We start from the raw sequence: 19,751 nt of genomic DNA on the forward strand, positions 1-19,751 counted from the left end.
GCTACATTGAGATCCTTTGGACAAAAAAAAATTACTGATACAATTTGCTCAAAATATCTTCTGAAAATCTGTAGCTGCAATTTTTTACAGTAAGTGGATTTTTTAATCTTCAGAATAGAACATACCATCACCTACTCAAGGGCTTTTAGGGATGGTCAATAGCAGGTCTCATCAGCAACCCCAACACATTCTACTGAAAAAATTAAGAATTCATGTTTTACAATGACACCATAAAATTAACTCACTTTCTTTTTTAATCTTAAAGTATTCCAACATAGTCTAACAGTAACAACACTTATGTGCTTTGCCAGTGGACTTTATTATAGTGTGATACCTTGTAGAAATGGCATGTTACATGGATATACAAGAATGACACAAATAGTCTACCAAGTGATAAGTGCATAGGTTGCAGAGCCAAAATATTAGAATGTAAAATTTCTGTAGGAGTTCCCTCAATTACTCACTGTAACTATAATGAAGTAATCTCTCAAACCCCAAAGAAACAGTATAAATGCCATTTACAGTATTTTCCAGGATTTCCATGGATAGTTCACCTATGTTAACACAGTAGATGATTGGATAAACTATGAAAAATTTGTTGCCTAGAGATAAATAATGATTACCCAACAATATTAAAGACATGAGTATGAAGTTATAAAGAAGTTTTTTTTTACAGGCATAACGTGATATGTTATTAGAAATGTATACACATATATCACCACTGCACAAAGTCATTTGTAATAATTTTCAAAATATTTAGTTTCTAAGGATCATATGCTCAGATAGCTAAGAAACTACAGAAACAAAATTGGTAGCAAATTCAGGATAACTTTCACAGTTTATCAGAAATCTAATAAAAAAAATCATGAAATAAACATTTGGTCAACATTTCTTCCAGACCCTTATTCACTTATTGCAGGATTAATTTGTTTTTTAATTTCTAAAATCTATTGCATCTTGTAACAAAGTGACAATTGCTTAAAAAAATCAAAAACACAATTTTCATACTAAAACCATACTGATTTGTTTCATTAAACATTAATTAACTGTTACAAGTTTCAAGCTTGACAATTTGGCTAAAAGATTCTAAGCATAAACCATTCTTGTACAGGAACCTTGTTGTACATAGCACTGTATTTTCACAGAAAAGACTTAACTGTTTTAGTATCTGTACTCCTGTAAGCGAAATGCATGATTTCATCTACAGTGTAAAGAAATCCTTGGCAATCCGATCGGAGGGACATGAAAACTAGGATATACTATAGGTTTGTTTTTTTCTATTTCTCAGTTTTACATCTCACTCTGAAGGGTGGTATCACAGTGCTCAATAAAAGTGAAAAAATACTTTGGGACTTTCAGTCTCCAGTCAGTTCATAAAATTATTTACATAAATATAAGCATCCTATTTTTTAAAAGCAATAACTTTTTATTCTAATCACAATTTATATTCTGCTTACTGTAAATAAATAAAGTTCACATAAAGATCTATACTTTGATTGGTATACAACACATGCTTATTAACAAAGACAAAGTAGTGCACAAAGTTCCATTTACAAAAGAGAATTTGTTGAACACTTGCACATATTGGCACGAGGTATAAATTAGAAACCAAAGAAAATGCAGTGGCCAATGGCATTGAAATAAAGAAACAATATTCGCATAATCCAAGATTCAACTGCTTTCTTCAGCAGATCGTGATTCAGATTTCAGCTTGACAAATTCTTTTGCTACTTCATCATTGGTTCTTTGTGATAGTATACGAAGAACTGTTAGTCCTGTCTCATCCATATGCATTCTGCGGCCTAGTGGACACCAGCAAGCACAACTGCCTTTTTCTGCAATATCTCGTAGCTGGATTAAAGCAATCCCAATTATACGATCTTCTCTGGCAAAGCAATAATCCTTCACACAGACTTGAAGTTCATATGAGTCTGGACCATCCTCATTACCCAATATACTGTAAGAAGAAGAAAGGAAAAAACCTTTAATTCTCTGATTTGTTGTGACATGTTAATTCAACATTGCTTTGAAGCATCAAAAATAGTTAAAGACAGTCAATGAATAACAGATTAAATTTAGGTTCTAGTCTTAAACTTTACATAATATAAGCCCTGAATTCTTGGGGTTATAACGATCCAACTATAATTCAGGTGTAATATGTTAAAAATGATAAGTACCCAGATGCACTGTGTTTTGGCTATTTCCAGTATTTTCTGAGATAATAAGGTGTAGAGCTGGATGAACACAGCAGTCAGGCAGCATCACAGGAGCATTAAAGCTAACGTTTTGGTTCTGGACCACTCAAAACATCAGCTTTCCTGCTCCTCTGATGCTGCCTGACTGCTGTGCTCATCCAGCTCAACACCTTATTATCTCAGATTCTCCATCATCGGCAGGTCCTACTAGTTTCCAGTCTTTTCTGTGCAGCCTATAAGATACAGAAGTTCACTGATTTCATTAAAGGGAAATATGATCCTGTTGAGAAGGATTTTTTGTTGGGTACTTCTTTCCTCAGTCTCAGACAGTGTATTGCATATTACTGGAGACTGGTACAATGAATGAGATAAAGAATATTGACCTTTGAGTATGAGGTAATATTGGCCACAAGGAGAAGCTAATGTAAGTAGCATCAACGGACTTAAGAAGAAACCAGGCAAGTGCAAGGCAGTGGCTTAATGGTTATGTCGCTGAAGCATTAGTCCACAGCCCTGGACTAACACTGTAGGGACAAGGTTCAAATTCCACAATAGTCTAAAATTTGGATCCATTTAAAACAGATCTGGAATTAAAAGCTAGCTTAACGGCAACCATGAAACTAACAATTGTTGATTATCGTGAAAACCATTTGGTTCACTACCACCTTTCGAGCAGAAAATTGGACTGTTCTTAACCGGGTGAATCTACATGTGAGTCCAGACCAACAGCAAAATGGTCGACTCTTAAAGGCCTAACATTGCAATCAGTTTAAGGGATAACTAGGGATTGGCAACAAATACTGGTCTTGCCAGTGATGCCTACATCCTACATAAGAATTAAAAAAGACATGAGGGAAAAGGGAATAGAAAAATATGTAGATAGGATTAAATAAAGTATGATGGGAAGAAATTCACTTCTAGCACATAAAAACCAGCACACAGCAGATGAATATTTGAACGAATTTAAGAGGCGTAGCCTATACAGGCTCTTAAGCCAATATTGCATGCAGCTAATTATAGTTGATCTAAAGATGCCAATTTCTACTAACAAACCAACATTCAAGTTGCTTAGTGATAGTACGACTGTGGTTGATGTAATCCCCAGCGAAGAGCTTCCTTTCTTGACCCTAGCATTCTTCCCTTAAGGGTTGTGTTTGGAGTGGATTATGTCCATCCTAAATTCCTGGGCAAATTTCAATCTGATTAAAGTCTAAGGGAAACCTGATATCCTCAGAGATAATGGGAACTGCAGATGCTGGAGAATTCCAAGATAATAAAATGTGAGGCTGGATGAACACAGCAGGCCAAGCAGCATCTCAGGAGCACAAAAGCTGACGTTTCGGGCCTAGACCCTTCATCAGAGAGGGGGATGGGGAGAGGGAACTGGAATAAATAGGGAGAGAGGGGGAGGCGGACCGAAGATGGAGAGTAAAGAAGATAGGTGGAGAGAGTATAGGTGGGGAGGTAGGGAGGGAATAGGTCAGTCCAGGGAAGACGGACAGGTCAAGGAGGTGGGATGAGGTTAGTAGGTAGCTGGGGGTGCGGCTTGGTGTGGGAGGAAGGGATAGGTGAGAGGAAGAACCGGTTAGGGAGGCAGAGACAGGTTGGACTGGTTTTGGGATGCAGTGGGTGGGGGGGAAGAGCTGGGCTGGTTGTGTGGTGCAGTGGGGGGAGGGGACGAACTGGGCTGGTTTAGGGATGCAGTAGAGGGAAGGGGAGATTTTGAAACTGGTGAAGTCCACATTGATACCATATGGCTGCAGGGTTCCCAGGCAGAATATCAGTTGCTGTTCCTGCAACCTTCGGGTGGCATCATTGTGGCAGTGCAGGAAGCCCATGATAGACATGTCATCGAGAGAATGGGAGGGGGAGTGGAAATGGTTTGCGACTGGGAGGTGCAGTTGTTTGTTGCGAACTGAGCGGAGGTGTTCTGCAAAGCGGTCTCCAAGCCTCCGCTTGGTTTCCCCAATGTAGAGGAAGCCGCACCGGGTACAATGGATGCAGTATACCACATTGGCAGATGTGCAGGTGAACCTCTGCTTAATGTGGAATGTCATCTTGGGGCCTGCGATAGGGGTGAGGGAGGAGGTGTGGGGACAAGTGTAGCATTTCCTGCGGTTGCAGGGGAAGGTGCCGGGTGTGGTGGGGTTGGAGGGCAGTGTGGAGCGAACAAGGGAGTCACGGAGAGAGTGGTCTCTCCGGAAAGCAGACAGGGGAGGGGATGGAAAAATGTCTTGGGTGGTGGGGTCGGATTGTAAATGGCGGAAGTGTTGGAGGATGATGCGTTGTATCCGGAGGTTGGTAGGGTGGTGTGTGAGAACGAGGGGGATCCTCTTAGGGCGGTTGTGGCGGGGGCGGGGTGTGAGGGATGTGTTGCGGGAAATACGGGAGACGCGGTCAAGGGCGTTCTCGATCACTGTGGGGGGAAAGTTGCGGTTTCCACTCCCATTTCCACTCCCCCTCCCATTCTCTAGATGACATGTCCATCATGGGCCTCCTGCACTGCCACAATGATGCCACCCGAAGGTTGCAGGAACAGCAACTCATATTCCGCCTGGGAACCCTGCAGCCATATGGTATCAATGTGGACTTCACCAGTTTCAAAATCTCCCCTTCCCCTACTGCATCCCTAAACCAGCCCAGTTCGTCCCCTCCCCCCACTGCACCACACAACCAGCCCAGCTCTTCCCCCCCATCCACTGCATCCCAAAACCAGTTCAACCTGTCTCTGCCTCCCTAACCGGTTCTTCCTCTCACCCATCCCTTCCTCCCACACCAAGCCGCACCCCCAGCTACCTACTAACCTCATCCCACCTCCTTGACCTGTCCGTCTTCCCTGGACTGGCCTATCCCCTCCCTACCTCCCCACCTACACTCTCTCCACCTATCTTCTTTACTCTCCATCTTCGGTCCGCCTCCCCCTCTCTCCCTATTTATTCCAGTTCCCTCTCCCCATCCCCCTCTCTGATGAAGGGTCTAGGTCCGAAACGTCAGCTTTTGTGCTCCTGAGATGCTGCTTGGCCTGATATCCTCAGATTTTTTGTGAATATCCAGTGTCTGCTGGGTCTCCTGTACCATAGATCTTCCCTTGGAGCAATGCTGGTCAGAAGAAATTTGGATCTGGTATCATTAGCTGTGGATTCTTTCACTTTCCTACCTAAAAAGGAGCCACTCTATTCCTTGTCACTTCTGCACTCGCTGTGCAGATTCTGAAGTAAAGTAATTTGGGACTTGAAACATTAACTCTGTTTCTCTCCACAGGTGCTGCCTGAGTTGCTGAGATTCTCCAGCACTTTCTATCTTTATGCCCACATGGAACTTGGTTTCTGTGATAATGGGAACTGCAGATGCTGGAGAATCCAAGATAACAAAGTGTGTAGCTGGATGAACACAGCAGGCCAAGCAGCATCTCAGGAGCATGGTTTCTTTTCACTTTGAAATGATTCAATCCTTCCCTGAGCATATGTTTATTCCCTAAATACATACATATTAAAAGAAACCTTCACATGGATTATTTTTGTTGCTGTTTGTATCTTAGGGGTATGAATTTGGATAATGCTTACATAAAATTATTGCATATAAATCCAATATTTACTCACAAGTGAAATGTCTCATTGTATTTTGGAGCCCAGTTGTTGCTCTTTGATTTTGTGGTAAACTTCCTTTTCTTGTCACTAAGATGTGGTCCAATCATCGTGACCTCAACAAATGGCCGAAACATTCCATTTGTCTGCCATTTTAGATCATTTGCTGCTACCACTGAAAAACATCAATCATCTCAGGCTGTATTAACTGCTTCAAGAAACCTCATACCAAATTCCGGAAAAAATGTTGAACCTTTGTAAAAATTACTATGACTTGTTGAAGTCATCGTTTTCCTGAACTTCGAATCATTCCATCCAAAAGTAATAAAAATAAAAATAAAATAAATAATTTGTCAGAAAGTTGACGGCGATTATTCTGGTTTATTCTGAGGTTCACTACACATCAGGCAAGAACAGGAGTTCAGAAGGATAGACGTCAACTGGTGCACATATGGAGACTATGTTGGCAGCAAGTCTTTACATTACAAGCCAGTTGTCCAGCCAACTGAGCCAACCAACTCCCAGAAATAAACAGGAGACTTAGTTAACCAGTTTTGATTACTCCATTTTAGAAAGGTTGTGAATGTACTTTACAGGCTGCAGAGGAGATTTAATAAAATAGATTTAATATAAAGAAGCTCAGGATTGTTCTCCTTGGAACAAAGGAAATCTAATGCTTGAAGATAATGTCTCAATACCTTCTCAAGGGCAAATATGATGGGCTTTAAATGCTGTCCTAGTCAGCACATAAAAAAAAAGAGGGAAGTTCGCAGAAGTAGTGCAGATTTCTAAAATCATTCCATCAGGTGCCACCCAAAAGATCAACAAACCACAATCAGCCCAAGGTATTAGTATGGACAGCCAGTAAGTGGAAAAGAGGAATGAAGAGGGTTCTCGTTGACAGACTGTGGTAAGAAAAGAAAAACATAGTGAGCAGCAGTCTTTCAATTTAGCACAGTTGCAGCTTGTCAGTTTCACTAAAGTTTTCTGGGTTTGCCAGTCCCATGCTATCAGCAGTTGAACCTGATGAGTTGTCGACTATTTGGGAAATGAATATGCTGGCTGTTAAAGACAAGCAAATCCAGGGACCAAAGGGACAGGCAGGCCCTGGTGAGGGGGCGGGAGGTAGTGGTTGAGGCTTGGGGGTGCATTGCTGCAGGGATGTTGAATTCTGGACAGCACTTATTACTCAAAGTTGCCCTTGAGAAGGTGGTAAGCTATATCCTTGAACCACTGCCATTCATTTGGTGTCAGTCAACGCACAATGTAATTAGGGAGGAAGTCCCAGGATTTTGACCCAGCAGCATTGAAGGAAACAGTGATATATTTCCAAATAAGGATGATGAACAGTAATTTGGGGTGGTGATATATTGCATATGTTTGAGGCCTTTCTCTATATTTGCTTCTCAATTTCCCTCTGACTACTGGGGTGGGGGGGGGGGGGGGTTGGGCTCCAGTACAAAACGATCAAGGTGATCGCACTTTTCGTATTTCTAATTTCAACTCATATTTTTGCTGAATGATCCCTCAGAAATATCTTCTCTGATTACAGTAATAATGCTTTCCTTAATCAAAAATACCATTCCCCATCCTCTCCTGCCTCTTTTCCTATCTTTCTTATAACATCTAAAACCCAGAACATTGAGTTGCCAGTCTTGTCCTTCCCTCAGCCAAGTTTCTGTAATAGCTGCAACATCTCAGTTCCACATTCCAAACATGCCCTGAATTCATCAGCCTTATCTGAAACACCTTTTGCGTTGAAATAAATGCATTTTAATTCTCCAGAGTTATTTTGTTCCCTGACTTGTGTATCTATCATTTGTAATTAACTTTCTCCTTCCTGTTTCATAACCAACCTACTCTTTCTTTTTATTTTCACTGTTACTTAGGAAGCAACACCCTCAGCCCCCAACCCAACCTCCACAACCTCAAAGTTTACGGGCTCCCGAAGTAGAACTAGCCAATCTCCTTGCCAGGGTATTGGTCCCTTTCCAGATTAGGTGAAACACATCCTTTTAGAAAAGGTCTTTTCTGTCCCAGAAGAGATACCAATGTTCCAAGAAACTGAATCTCTGCACATTGCACATCTCTTCAGCCACTTATTTATCTGCCCTATTCTTTTATTCCTTCCCTCATGAGAACTTTGTACTGGAAGTAAACCAGAGATTACTACTTCTGATGTTCTGTTTTTTAACTTCTACCAAACCTCTTCATTTACTCTGGAAAGCTAACCCTTTCCCTAACTATGTCATTTCTACCAATGTGTGCAATAACTTCCACTTCTCACTTGACAATGAGATTCAAACATTTTGAGACATGCTTAACCCAGGCATCAGGAAACCAACATACTGTCCTAGATTAGAGACAACGTGTAGAGCTGGATGAACACAGCAGGCCAAGCAGCATCATAAAACCAGGAAAGCTGACATTTCAAGTCCAGACCCTACTTCAGAAAAATGTCCTAGATTCATGATTCCTGCCGCAGAATCTCCTGTCTGAGCCCCTGATTTGACTCTGCTTTCTCCCTGCTGGTCCAGGAACTCACCACCTATGTCTGGGACACCACCCATGCCCTCCACTTCCTCCAAGACTTCCAATTCCCTGACCCACAACACCTCATCTTCACTATGGACATCCAATCCCTGTACATTTGCATTCACCAAGCAGATGGCCTAAAAGCCCTCTGCTTCTTCGTCTGCTGCAGGCCCAATCAGTACCCCTCCACCGACACCCTCATCCGCTGAACCGAGCTCGTCCTTACCCTTAACAACTTCTCCTTTAACTCCTCCCGTTTCCTATAGACCAAAGGGGGTAGTCATAACATTGGCAATATCCCCCACCTCTTCTTCTGCTACATCGATGACTGTATCAGCACTGCCTCATGCTCCCACAAGGAGCTTGAACAGTTCATCAACTTTACTAACACCTTTCACCCCAACCTCAAATTCACCTGGACCATCTCTGATACCTCTCTCTACTTCCTGGGCCTCTCTGTCTCCATCTCTGGTGACTGCCTTGAAATCAACATCTATTTCAAGCCCACCAACTCCCGCAACTATCTCGACTACACCTCCTCTCTCCCACCTTCCTGCAAGAATGCGATCCCCTACCCCTAATTCCTCTGCCTCTGCCATATCTGCTTTCAAGATGGGGCATTCCACTCCCAAACATCCCAGGTATCCTCTTATTTCAAGGACTGCAACATCCTCCCTTCGGTGGTCAAAAATGCTCTCCACAGCATCTCTTGTGTTTGGATTGGATAACTGTAAACATTACGTCCCGGTTCAAAAATGGTTGTAAGGAAAACCCTAACAATTACAGAGCAGTTAGTTTAACTTTGGTAGGAGGGCAAACATTGTAAACAATAATTCAGTATTGAATTAATATCACATGGACAAATGAATTAAGTGTGGAGAGCCAATGCTGAATTCTTAAAGGAAAGTCTTATTCAACTAACTTTCTGGAGCTCCTTGAAATGAAAACAGAGAGGACTGACTTGAGTGACGTTGTCGATGTGCCTTCCAAAGGCAGTTGATACAATGCTACAAAACAGACTGGTGAAAGAAATTATAGCTCACAGAACAAAGACGAGAATAGCATGTAGATACAAAATTGGTTGTGTGACAGGTAAGTGAGAGTAATGGTTAATGGATATTTTTCAAGCTGCTAAAGGTTTGCAGTGGCACTCTCTGGGAGTCAGTATTAGAATCTTTACTTTTTCTGATTTATATTAAAATGAACTAGGCTTTCTGTTTCCAAAACCTGGAAGCATAATAACCCAAGGAAGACAGTGCTAAACTTCAAAAGGATGTTGACATGTTGGTGGAATGGGTAGGTAGGTGGCAGATGAAGTTTAATGTGGAGATGGTGGTGTTAAATTTTGGTAGAAAGAACCTGGAGAGACAGTATAAAGTAACGGCTACCATGTTATAAGGTATGCAGGAGCAGAGAGACCTTGGCAGATAAATTATTAAATGTGGCAAGTCAGGTAGATAGCTATTGACAAAACATACATAATCCTAGACTTTATTGAGTATGGCAGAGAGTTCAACAGCAGGCTGGTTATGCTGAACCTACACCTGGTCAGACCTCAGCTAGAGAACTTCTGCAGTTATGGGGTGCCACCCTTTAGGAAGGATGTCATTGCATTGGATGGTCTGAAAAAGAGATTTATGAGCATTATTCCAGGGATGAGAAACATAAATCACAATGCCAGATTGGTGAAGTTGGGACGATTTTCCTTTGAGAGGAGAAGGCTACGAGGAGATTTATAGGCGGTTTTGAAAATAATGACAATTCTAGACACTGGTCCTGCTCATAAATGGATCAAGAAGGAGGTGATGAAGAACTAACATGCTTTGCAAAAGAAGGAAATGCGATATGTGAGGAAACCTTTATATGTAGCAAGTGTTCAGGTCTGGAATACAGGGGCAGGTTCAATGTGCAGAGGCAGGTTCAATCAAAGCATTCGAGAGGATGTTAGATAGTTGTTTAAATAGAAATAAAGTGCTGTGCTAAAGGAAAAGGCAGAAGATGGTACTAAGTCACAATGTTCATTCATTAAACAGTGCAGACAGAATGGGCCAAAAGGTCTCCTTCTCCAGTGTAATAATTCTGTGACTTTTGATGATTCCAAAGAAAGTCTTCCAAAGTGAAGAATCGGAATCCCTTGTAAACGTTTGATGAGATTTGGTGAAATATACATGGGACCGTGGTTTGACTACATTTGCTATTTAACGCACTGAGAGTTGTTAAACCACAGTTTGTCAATTGTCCATTTTGACTTTATGTTAATTCTGGATGTTTGAAAACAAGTTGCAGACAAAGATTCATACAGCATGTAAACAGACCCACTGATTCAACTCATCCGCTCCAGCCAGGCATCCCAAACTAATCTAGTCCCATTTGCCAGCATTTAGACCATATTCCTCTAAAGTTTCCTATTCATGTACCTCTCCAGTGCCTTTTAAATATATGTTGCTGCTTGCATTTAAATTTTATACAGTTCATGTTATGACACAATGACACAATGACACAAGAGGCCTGCTAGCTTCTTAAATACTGCAAATTGGAAAGTTATAAGCAATTACTGCAAGAAAAATGTACAGAGGGAATAAATGGAAATAAGAAACACATGTAGTTGGTAAGGAATGAATTTAAAACAGTAAAATTGTAAGAAAAATTAACACATTATCAGCAGGAGAAAGTTTTGAACTGCAATCAATTTGCCACCATTTCATGTGTATGGAGGAGATTGAAGGTAGCTTCTTTGAAGTTTAGCAGCTAGAAAAACTGACTTCAAACCATGTTCTTTGGAAAAGTTTTCCAATTTGATGCGTTAGAGTCTTGTTACGTCTTTTGGGGGAACCAATGTCCTTGCTATTTGAATGTCTGTTTGTGTATTATTCTTACCTTTCACTGTTACTTTATGCTCGCCTGTTCCTGGATGGGTGAAAAGGTCTATTTGTATGGAGACTTCACCCACTGGGTCATCCACACCAGAGCCTGATTAACAATTAAAACATAAAGATAAAATACAGAAATTACAGGCTCATTAGGTAACAAACAGAAGGGATATCATTGTTGCATTTGTATCAAATTACTGTGTAAAATACCTACAAGAACTATGACATCAAAATAAATTGTTTTCATGCGTGAATACATTCCAATGTGATGTAATCCATGCATAACATTTCCACATATCAGTCATGCATACATACTAATCATAACCCAACATTAAGAAGTACCTTAAGGACAGGGTGCAAGAAGCCATGGCTGAGGAAACTATTGCTTTATTTGACTTCATGTGATTTTCAGTAATATGTGGTTACTATTGAATGATTTGTCATTCATTCCTAAAACTGTTAAATGCAGTAGATTACACCTTCTACTTCTCAGACATTTTCCACAGAGTGTGCTTATAGGCATGAAAAAGAACGCTAACTGTGAAGGCTGAAGAACCGTATTAAAAGGGTCTATACTAAAATAACATACACTAATATACTCATGAGATATAACTTACAAAGACCATCTTGCACATATAAATGTTGACTCCAGGCACTGTAACATTCACATAGTTTTCATTACTGTCGTAACGTAGAAATAGATGCCAGTTTTCCAATTTGCAAATACAGATCCAAAGGTAATTCGTTTTTGGGTACCAGGTTACAGCAGGGATATGGAGCAGCATATTTTTCGATAAAATATTTGCATACTTATGGGGCTGCCATTATTCACTAATTATTTTTAACCAACCTGTTCAGACATGTTATGATACACCTCTAGGACTGGTGGGGCCTCAGAGATAAAGATATTACCACTTGCCAAAATACCCTATTTTTCATTGCGTACTTATGTTTTTCATGTGCACCCATGGGATGCAGCTTTCAGTGGCTGGGCCAACATTTGTTGTCTATCCTGAACGAACCTTGAAAAGTGATGGTGAGTGGCTTTTTTCAAGCGGTGCAGTCCTTGGCATGTAGGATCTGGCTTGTTGGTAAGTTGATAGCATGTTGAGTACTGTGATACTCACAGAATTATATGTTATGACCATGTCAGGCTAGTGCTTCACTTGTCTACGGGATAACTCTTTCAATATTGACACAAGTACCCAGCTGTTACTAAGGGGGACTTTTCAAGTATTGTGTCCAGTGATTAGGTTGATGCTGGGTAACCCATACAGCTTCATTTCTTTTAGATTTCCTTGTAGTTTGATAAATCTAAGTGATTTTCTAGGTCATTATATCAGACAGCAGTTAAGAATCAACATGATTTCTACATCTGGAATCATATATAGGCCATATCAGTGTGGACAACAACTTCCCTGAAGTTGCTTCTGCCAGTCAGTAGTTTCAGCAGAGGGGTCAATTCTTTGCAAGTCAAATCACAAAATAAACATCCAGCGAGTTATCTATATGCAACAACAATCATTAATTTGCAATGAATGTACTGATCACATAGAATTTAATGCATTTGTGAAAGTAGCTAAATCCAGTCAAACTAAACATTGTAACGAAGTGTGAAGCTGGATGAACACAGCAGGCCAAGCAGCATCTCAGGAGCACAAAAGCTGATGTTTTGGGCCTAGACCCTTCATCAGAGAGGGGGATGGGGAGAGGGTTCTGAAATAAATAGGGCGAGAGGGGGAGGCGGACAGAAGATCGAGGATAAGATAGGTGGAGAGGACAGTATAGTTGGGGAGGGGATAGGTCAGACCAGGGAGGATGGACAGGTCAAGGAGGTGGGATGACATTAGTAGGTGGAAATGGAGGTGCCGCTTGAGGTGGGAGGAGGGGATAGGTGAGAGGAAGAACAGGTTAGGGAGGCAGGGATGGGTTTCTATCCACATAAATACTAAATACTGAATGACACAATAAGCATGTTAAATGTAATTTGCACAGCTGCCACTGGTTTCTGAACTGGTTTCTGAATTAGCAGTCTGGCAGATTATAAGGATTGGAAATATAACAGATTTAGAAACAAAATTATTCAGTTTTCCATATATGATATTTTGTGAGTGACATCAATAACACTACTTCTTTCCTATCTTCAATCCTCATTCTTTACTCTTCCCTCTTTTTTCCATTCCCTGTTGAGAGCAAGTTAATAATCAATTCCAGGTTAACGTTTACACAGTCATTAGGAGCATAGAGAAGTGTCCAGGAAGCTGAGTATATCTGTGATAGCTCCTTTCTTTTTTTCATTTGTCAAATTCTCCCTGCTTTCTTATAGAAAAGAATAAATTGATTCATCTCGAAAAGAATAAATTGATTAGGGATAGTCAGCACGGTTTTGTGAAGGGAATGTCGTGCCGCACAAACCTTATTGAGTTCTTTGAGAAGGTGACCAAACAGGTAGATGAGAGTAAACTGGTTGATGTGGTGTATATGGATTTCAGCAAGGCCTTCGATAAGGTTCCCCACAATAGGCGATTGTACAAAATCTGGAGGAATGGAATGGTGGGAGATATAGCAGTTTGGATCGGAAATTGGCTTGCTGAAAGAAGACAGAGGGTGGTAGTTGATGGGAAATGTTCATCCTGGAGACCAGTTACTAGTGGTGTACCGCAAGCGTCGGTGTTGGGTCCACTGCTGTTTGTCATTTTTATAAATGACCTCGATGAGGGTGTAGAAGGATGGGTTAGTAAATTTGCAGACGACACTATGGTCAGTGGAGTTGCAGATAGTGACGAAGGATGCTGTAGTTGCAGAGAGACATAGATAAGCTGCAGAGCTGGGCTGAGAGGTGGCAAATGGAGTTTAATGCAGACAAGTGTGAGGTGATGCACTTTGGTAGGAGTAACCGGAAGGCAAAGTACTGGGCCAATGGTAAGATTCTTAGTCAGATCTGAGTCAGATCAGTGCTGTCCTTGAAAGATAATTTCTCTACATATATTCATTGATATAACTGGCAAGTGGCTGATTATTATAGAATAAAACAAGGTGTGGCTGAAATCTAATGCTAAGTAGCTAAGTTCAGGTCAAACAAAATGTGCCGATATAAAAGCCAACAGAACTGCAGAAGCTGTAAATCAGGAACGAAAACAAAGTTGCTGGAAAAGCTCAGGTCTGGCAGCATTTGTGAAGGAGAAAACAAAGTTAATGTTTCGAGTGTGGTGACCCTTCTGAGGTTAACTCTGTTTTCTCCTTCATAGATGCTGCCAGACCTGCTGAGCTTTTCCAGCAACTTTGTTTTTGTGCCTATATAAGGTCAGATTTATTTATAACAAAGATTCCAAAAGTTGTTGGGAAAGCTGACGTGAAAATTAATTAATTTAGTATTGATGTTTTAAATCATTCCAATGGAGTGTTTCCCAAACATTAGACCAAGGCACTCGAAAAGTTAATGGCAGAAACAGCCCTGTCAATCCTACAAAGTCCTCCTTACTAACATGTGGGGCTAGTGCTGAGCTTGGAAGAGCTATCTCACATACTAGTCAAGCCTGACATAGTTCTACTCACGGAATCATACCTGACAGACAATGTCCCAGACAACACTGTCACCAACCCTGGATATGTACTGTCCCAGTGGCAGGACAGGCACAAGAGAGATGGCAGCACAGTCGCATAAAGTTGGGAGGGAGTCTTCATAGGTGTCCTCAACATTGTGGAGGTGTAGAACCAGAGTCTCATGGCTTCAGATTATATATGGACAAGGAAACCTTCTGCCGGTTACCATGTACTATTCTCTCACCGCTGATAATTGGCACAGGGCAGCGCAGTGGATCAGTGGTTAGTACTGCTGGCTCACAGTGCAAAAGGATTTCACCTTCAGGTGCCTGTCTGTGCAGAGTTTGCACATTTTTCCTGTGTCTGCGTGGGTTTCCTCCCGGTGCTCCAATTTCGCCCCACAGTCCAACGATGTGCAGATTGTGTGGATTAATTATGGTAAATTACCTGTTGTGTCCAGGGATGTGCAGACTAGGTGGATTAGCCTTGGGAAATGCAGGGTCGCAGGGGCAGGACAGGAGAAACGGGTGTGGGTAAGATGCTCTTCAGAGGGCCATTGTAGAACTGATGGTCAAATAGCCTGCTTCCACACTGTAGGGATTCTATGAATCAGTACTCTTACATGTTGAACAATACTTGGAGGAAGCACTGAGAATGGCAAGGGCACAAAATGTACTCTGGATAAGGGATTTCAATGCTCCCCATGACAGCAGCACTACTAATTGAGTTGGTCGGATCCTAAAAGGTATAACTGCTAGACTGGATCTATGGCAGGTGGTGAGGGGAAAAACATGCTTCACCTCATCCTTATCAATCTGTAGGCTGTAAATGCATCTGTCCATGACAGTATCAGTAACAGTGATCACTGCACAGTCCTCACAGAGACAAAGTTAGTAAAAAGGACTACCTATCTGCCAAAAAGCACAAGTAGCATGTGGCAAACAGAGCTAGGTAATCCACAACCAATGGGTCAGATCAAAGCTCTGCAATCCTATCACACCCAGTCTTGAATGGTAATAGACAATTAAGCAATTCACTGGGGAAGGAGACTCCATAAACATCCCCACCCTCAATGATGTAAGTGCTCAACAAATCAGAGTAAAAGTTCAGGCTGAAACAGCTGGAAATGTTATGTGGATGATCTATCTCAGACTCCTCCAGTGGTCTTCACCAAACAGGTATCAGTCTTTAGTCAGTTTCATTCACTCTATGTGATATGAAGAAACAACTGGAAATGCTGTATATTCTGGCAATTGTACTGAAGTCTTGTGCCCCAAAACATGTTGCACCTCTAACCAAGCTCTTCCAGCATAGTTACAACACTGGTATACATCCGACACTGAAAAATTGCCCAGCAATGTCCTGTACACAAAAAAATGGACAAATCCAACCAAGCCAATTATGGCCCCATTAGTCTACATTGATCATCAATAAAGTGATGGAAGGTGACATCAACAGTCTTGTCAAGCAGCAGTTACTCAGCAATACCCTGCTCAGTGACAGCCAGTTTGAGTTCGGCCAGAGCCACTCAGCTCCTGACATTTTTAACTTGGTTCAACTACGGACAAAAGAGCTGAATTCCAGAAGTGAGGTGAGAGTGCCTGCCGTTGACATCAAGGTCACACTCGACAGAGTGTGGCATCAAGAAGTCCAAGCAAAACAGGAATCAAGGGGCAAACTCTCCGCTGTTTAGAGTCTTAAGTGGCACATAGGAAAATAGTTGTTGGGTAGCATCCTAGGCCCACTTTTCTTTAGTTGTTTAATCAATGACTTTACCTCCTTACCTTTATCATAAGGGCAGAAGTGAGGACGTGCAATCATTGGTGAACAATGTTCAGGACCATTCATGACATTTCACAGTGAAGGGGTCCAAGTTCAACTCCAACAAGATCTGGACAATATCCAGGCTGGCTGACAAATGACAAGTAAAATTTGTGCCACACAAATGCGAGGCAATGACCATCTCCAATAAGAGACAATATATCCACCGCCCCTTGACATTCCATATGATAGTTGGCCAGGTTCAATTTGTCCAGTTTCTTGTGTAGTATGTTTGCTGGACAAAATGTTGAGTATTGTTTAATAAAGTCTTTTGTATAAAGCTGAATCCCAGAACTGCATCTACCAGTCAGTTCTTCATTTCTAGTAGAATCCAATCTTATGCAGATTGTTTTAGTCTGCAAACCTAGATTTTAAGTTAGGATGATCTTAACAAGTAGATGGGCTACATGCAACAAATTTATAAAAGCCATGCAAGCAGCATATTGAGTGAAAATTGTACTAATGATATTCAATGGAAATAGGCAGTGTTCAATCAAAAATGCAAATCTCTGGTTTCTCATCAGTTCTTGTATTTCTCTTTAATTCACTTAGGCCTCTCTGTCTCTTCACTTTTTTTTAAGATCGTCCTTATCTTACTTCTCTGACCAGATTTTTGTTTATCTTCTCTTTGATATTCTCTTTATGTGGTTCAGTGTTATTCTGCTTTATATCATGTGTTTTACCCTGTGACTAGATTATATAAAAATAAATAAGTTGAGCTAGATTGTATAAATGCTGAAACTAAACAATTATTTTGCAAAGGCAGAGTACTATTAATGAGGATTTTAAGCTGAAAATGGACTGGGAGAAACAGACAAACATCTGCCAGAAATTTCTAATCTGCGTCGCCTGGTTTTCTATGGCAATTTGTCTTAGATGTAACAAGGGGGAAAACAACATTGGATCTCGTAATGAGCGATGAGCCTGATTTAATTAGTGACCTAATTGCTCATAAATATTTGTCAAATAGTGATCATAACATGATCGAGTTTCATGCAGTGTTTGCAAGAAATAAGCAAAGATTGGAAAGTAGAGTTTCAGATAAAAGTAAGACAGACTTTAATGGCATGAGGTAGAGACTGTCTATGGTAAACTGGGAAGCTCTGCTAATAGGTAAAACAACTGAGGAAGAGTGGAGTATTCTCAAAGAAACATTTAATGCAGTTCAGAAGCAGTACACATGAGAAGGAAAACCTTCACCTCACAAATGAAACAGTCATAGACATTTAAGGAGATAAAAGACAGCGTAAAATTTAAAGAAACTGTTTAAAAAGATGCAAAGAACAGTACAGATCCTACTGAATTGGACAAATAAGAAGGCCAACAAAGGACAACAAAGCAGCCTACAAGAATAACTAAAAAGATTATGAAAGGAATCTTGAAAGGAACATAAAAGACAATAGGAAGAGATTTCATTCTTGTATAAAGAGAAAATGCCTGGTTAAGATAACTATTGGTCCACTGAAGGCAGACAGTCAATGACCATGGGGAAATGGCAGGCATGCTGAACAATTATTTTACTTCAGTATTCACAGCAGAAAAGCTGGAAGTCCCAAATAAATTAACATAGGATCAGGGACAGAGTCTAAATAAAATTAACTTAAATAAATCATCAATAATGGGGAAATTGATGGAACTGAAGAGTGAAAAATCTTTCCATCCATGGGTGTTAAAGAGGTAGGACAGCACATCACCAATGTCCATTCTAATAATAATCTTGCTGAGTTCCTGGAAGCCAGTGGATGGACCTCTGAATTGAAAATTTGCTCATGTTCTCCAGTCTTTAAGAAAGGTGACAGACGGAAACCAGGGAATTGCAGATGAACATCTGAGGTGGGGAAATTGTTGGAGTTTAGCATCAAGAATAGGATAACAGATCACCTCAAGAAAATTCAGTTAATCAGAGAGAGTCAATTCATGAAAGGTGAGTCATGTCTGATAAGCTTGAATATTTTGAGGAGGTGACAAAGTTGGTGGACGGAAATAAGTTGAGGGATGTTGTTTTTATGGACTTGCAAAGGGCTTTTGATAAAGTCTCACACAACAGACTGTTGGCTATGGTTGAAACCCATAGAATGGAGGGCAAATTACTGACATGCATTGAAAATTGGTTGAGTGGTAGGAAATAGAGAGTCGGAATAATGGGTAAGTACTCAAATTGTGATCAGAGATAATGGGAACTGCAGATGCTGGAGAATCCAAGATAACAAAGTGTGTAGCTGGATGAATACAGCAGGCCAAGCAGCATCTCAGGAGCACAGCTCCCGAGATGCTGCTTGGCCTGCTGTGTTCATCCAGCTACACATTTTGTTATCTAAGTACTCAAATTGGCAGGATATGACTAGTGGTATCCTGCAGAGGTCTGTATTGGGGCCTCAATCATTCACAACATTCACTAATGACTTGGATAATGGCATAAAAAAGTTAAAATTTCAAATTTACTGATGATACAAAATTAGACAGCATTGTCAACAGTGTTAACAAGCACATAAAATTACAACAGGATATTGATAAATTGAGGTGAATGGGCAAAGTCTTGGTAGATTAATTTTAATATAAGCTAGTGAAGTATCCACTTTGACGAAAAAGGTACAGACAAGGTAATTTTTTTTAGAAGGCATTAGGTTAAGTAATGAGATTTGGGGGTTTAGGTACAACGCTCAAACAGGTGCAGAAAAGTCAAGAAGACTCTCATTTCTAAAGGGCTAGAGTATCGGGATGCAGACATAATTTTGCAGTTATACAAAATTCTAATTGGACCCCACTTTGAGTACTTTGTGCAGATCTGGGCACCACACTTTAGTAAGGATGTTTTGGCCTTGGAAGGGAGTTCAGTGCAGTGTAAGACAAGATAAATAAGCATGAGCTAATTCCACTAGTTGAAGATTCTAGAACCAAGGAAAAATCTAAGAATTAGGATCAGGCCTTTTATTAGAGATGTTAGAAAGCATTTTTACATGCAAAGAGTAATGGTGGTTTGGAACTCTTTCTCAAATGTTGTTTGATGCAAATTCAATTGTTAAATTTAAGTCTGGGATAAACAACTTTTTATTAAGTAAGAATGTCAAGGGATTTGGGCCCAAGGCAGCAATATGGAGTTAGGCCACACATCAGTCATGGTTTCACTGAATGCCGGGGCTGAATGGCCTACTCCTATTCCTATGAAAACTTTGAGACATTTTATTACGCTAAAAATAAGTTAA

The 19,751-nt window shown here is 40.7% G+C and overlaps 1 protein-coding gene across 13 annotated transcripts in view; it reads right to left on the reverse strand.

Annotated features, from left to right (window-relative positions):
• Window positions 1-308: 308 nt before the first annotated feature.
• The window catches only part of LOC125453124 (protein unc-13 homolog B), a 495,854-nt gene continuing 476,411 nt past the window's right edge, over window positions 309-19,751 (reverse strand). For all 13 annotated transcript variants that reach the window (XM_059648673.1, XM_059648694.1, XM_059648669.1 and 10 more), the window contains 3 exons: window positions 11,192-11,284; window positions 5,795-5,954; window positions 309-1,957 (listed from right to left, as the gene is read on the reverse strand). In XM_059648673.1, the coding sequence (XP_059504656.1) occupies window positions 1,672-1,957; window positions 5,795-5,954; window positions 11,192-11,284 (539 nt within the window). In that variant the 3' untranslated portion in view covers window positions 309-1,671. The remainder of the gene's footprint in view (window positions 1,958-5,794; window positions 5,955-11,191; window positions 11,285-19,751) is intronic.

This window comes from Stegostoma tigrinum, chromosome 1 (assembly GCF_030684315.1).
Source record: "Stegostoma tigrinum isolate sSteTig4 chromosome 1, sSteTig4.hap1, whole genome shotgun sequence".
NCBI classification, from domain to species: Eukaryota; Metazoa; Chordata; class Chondrichthyes; order Orectolobiformes; family Stegostomatidae; genus Stegostoma; species Stegostoma tigrinum.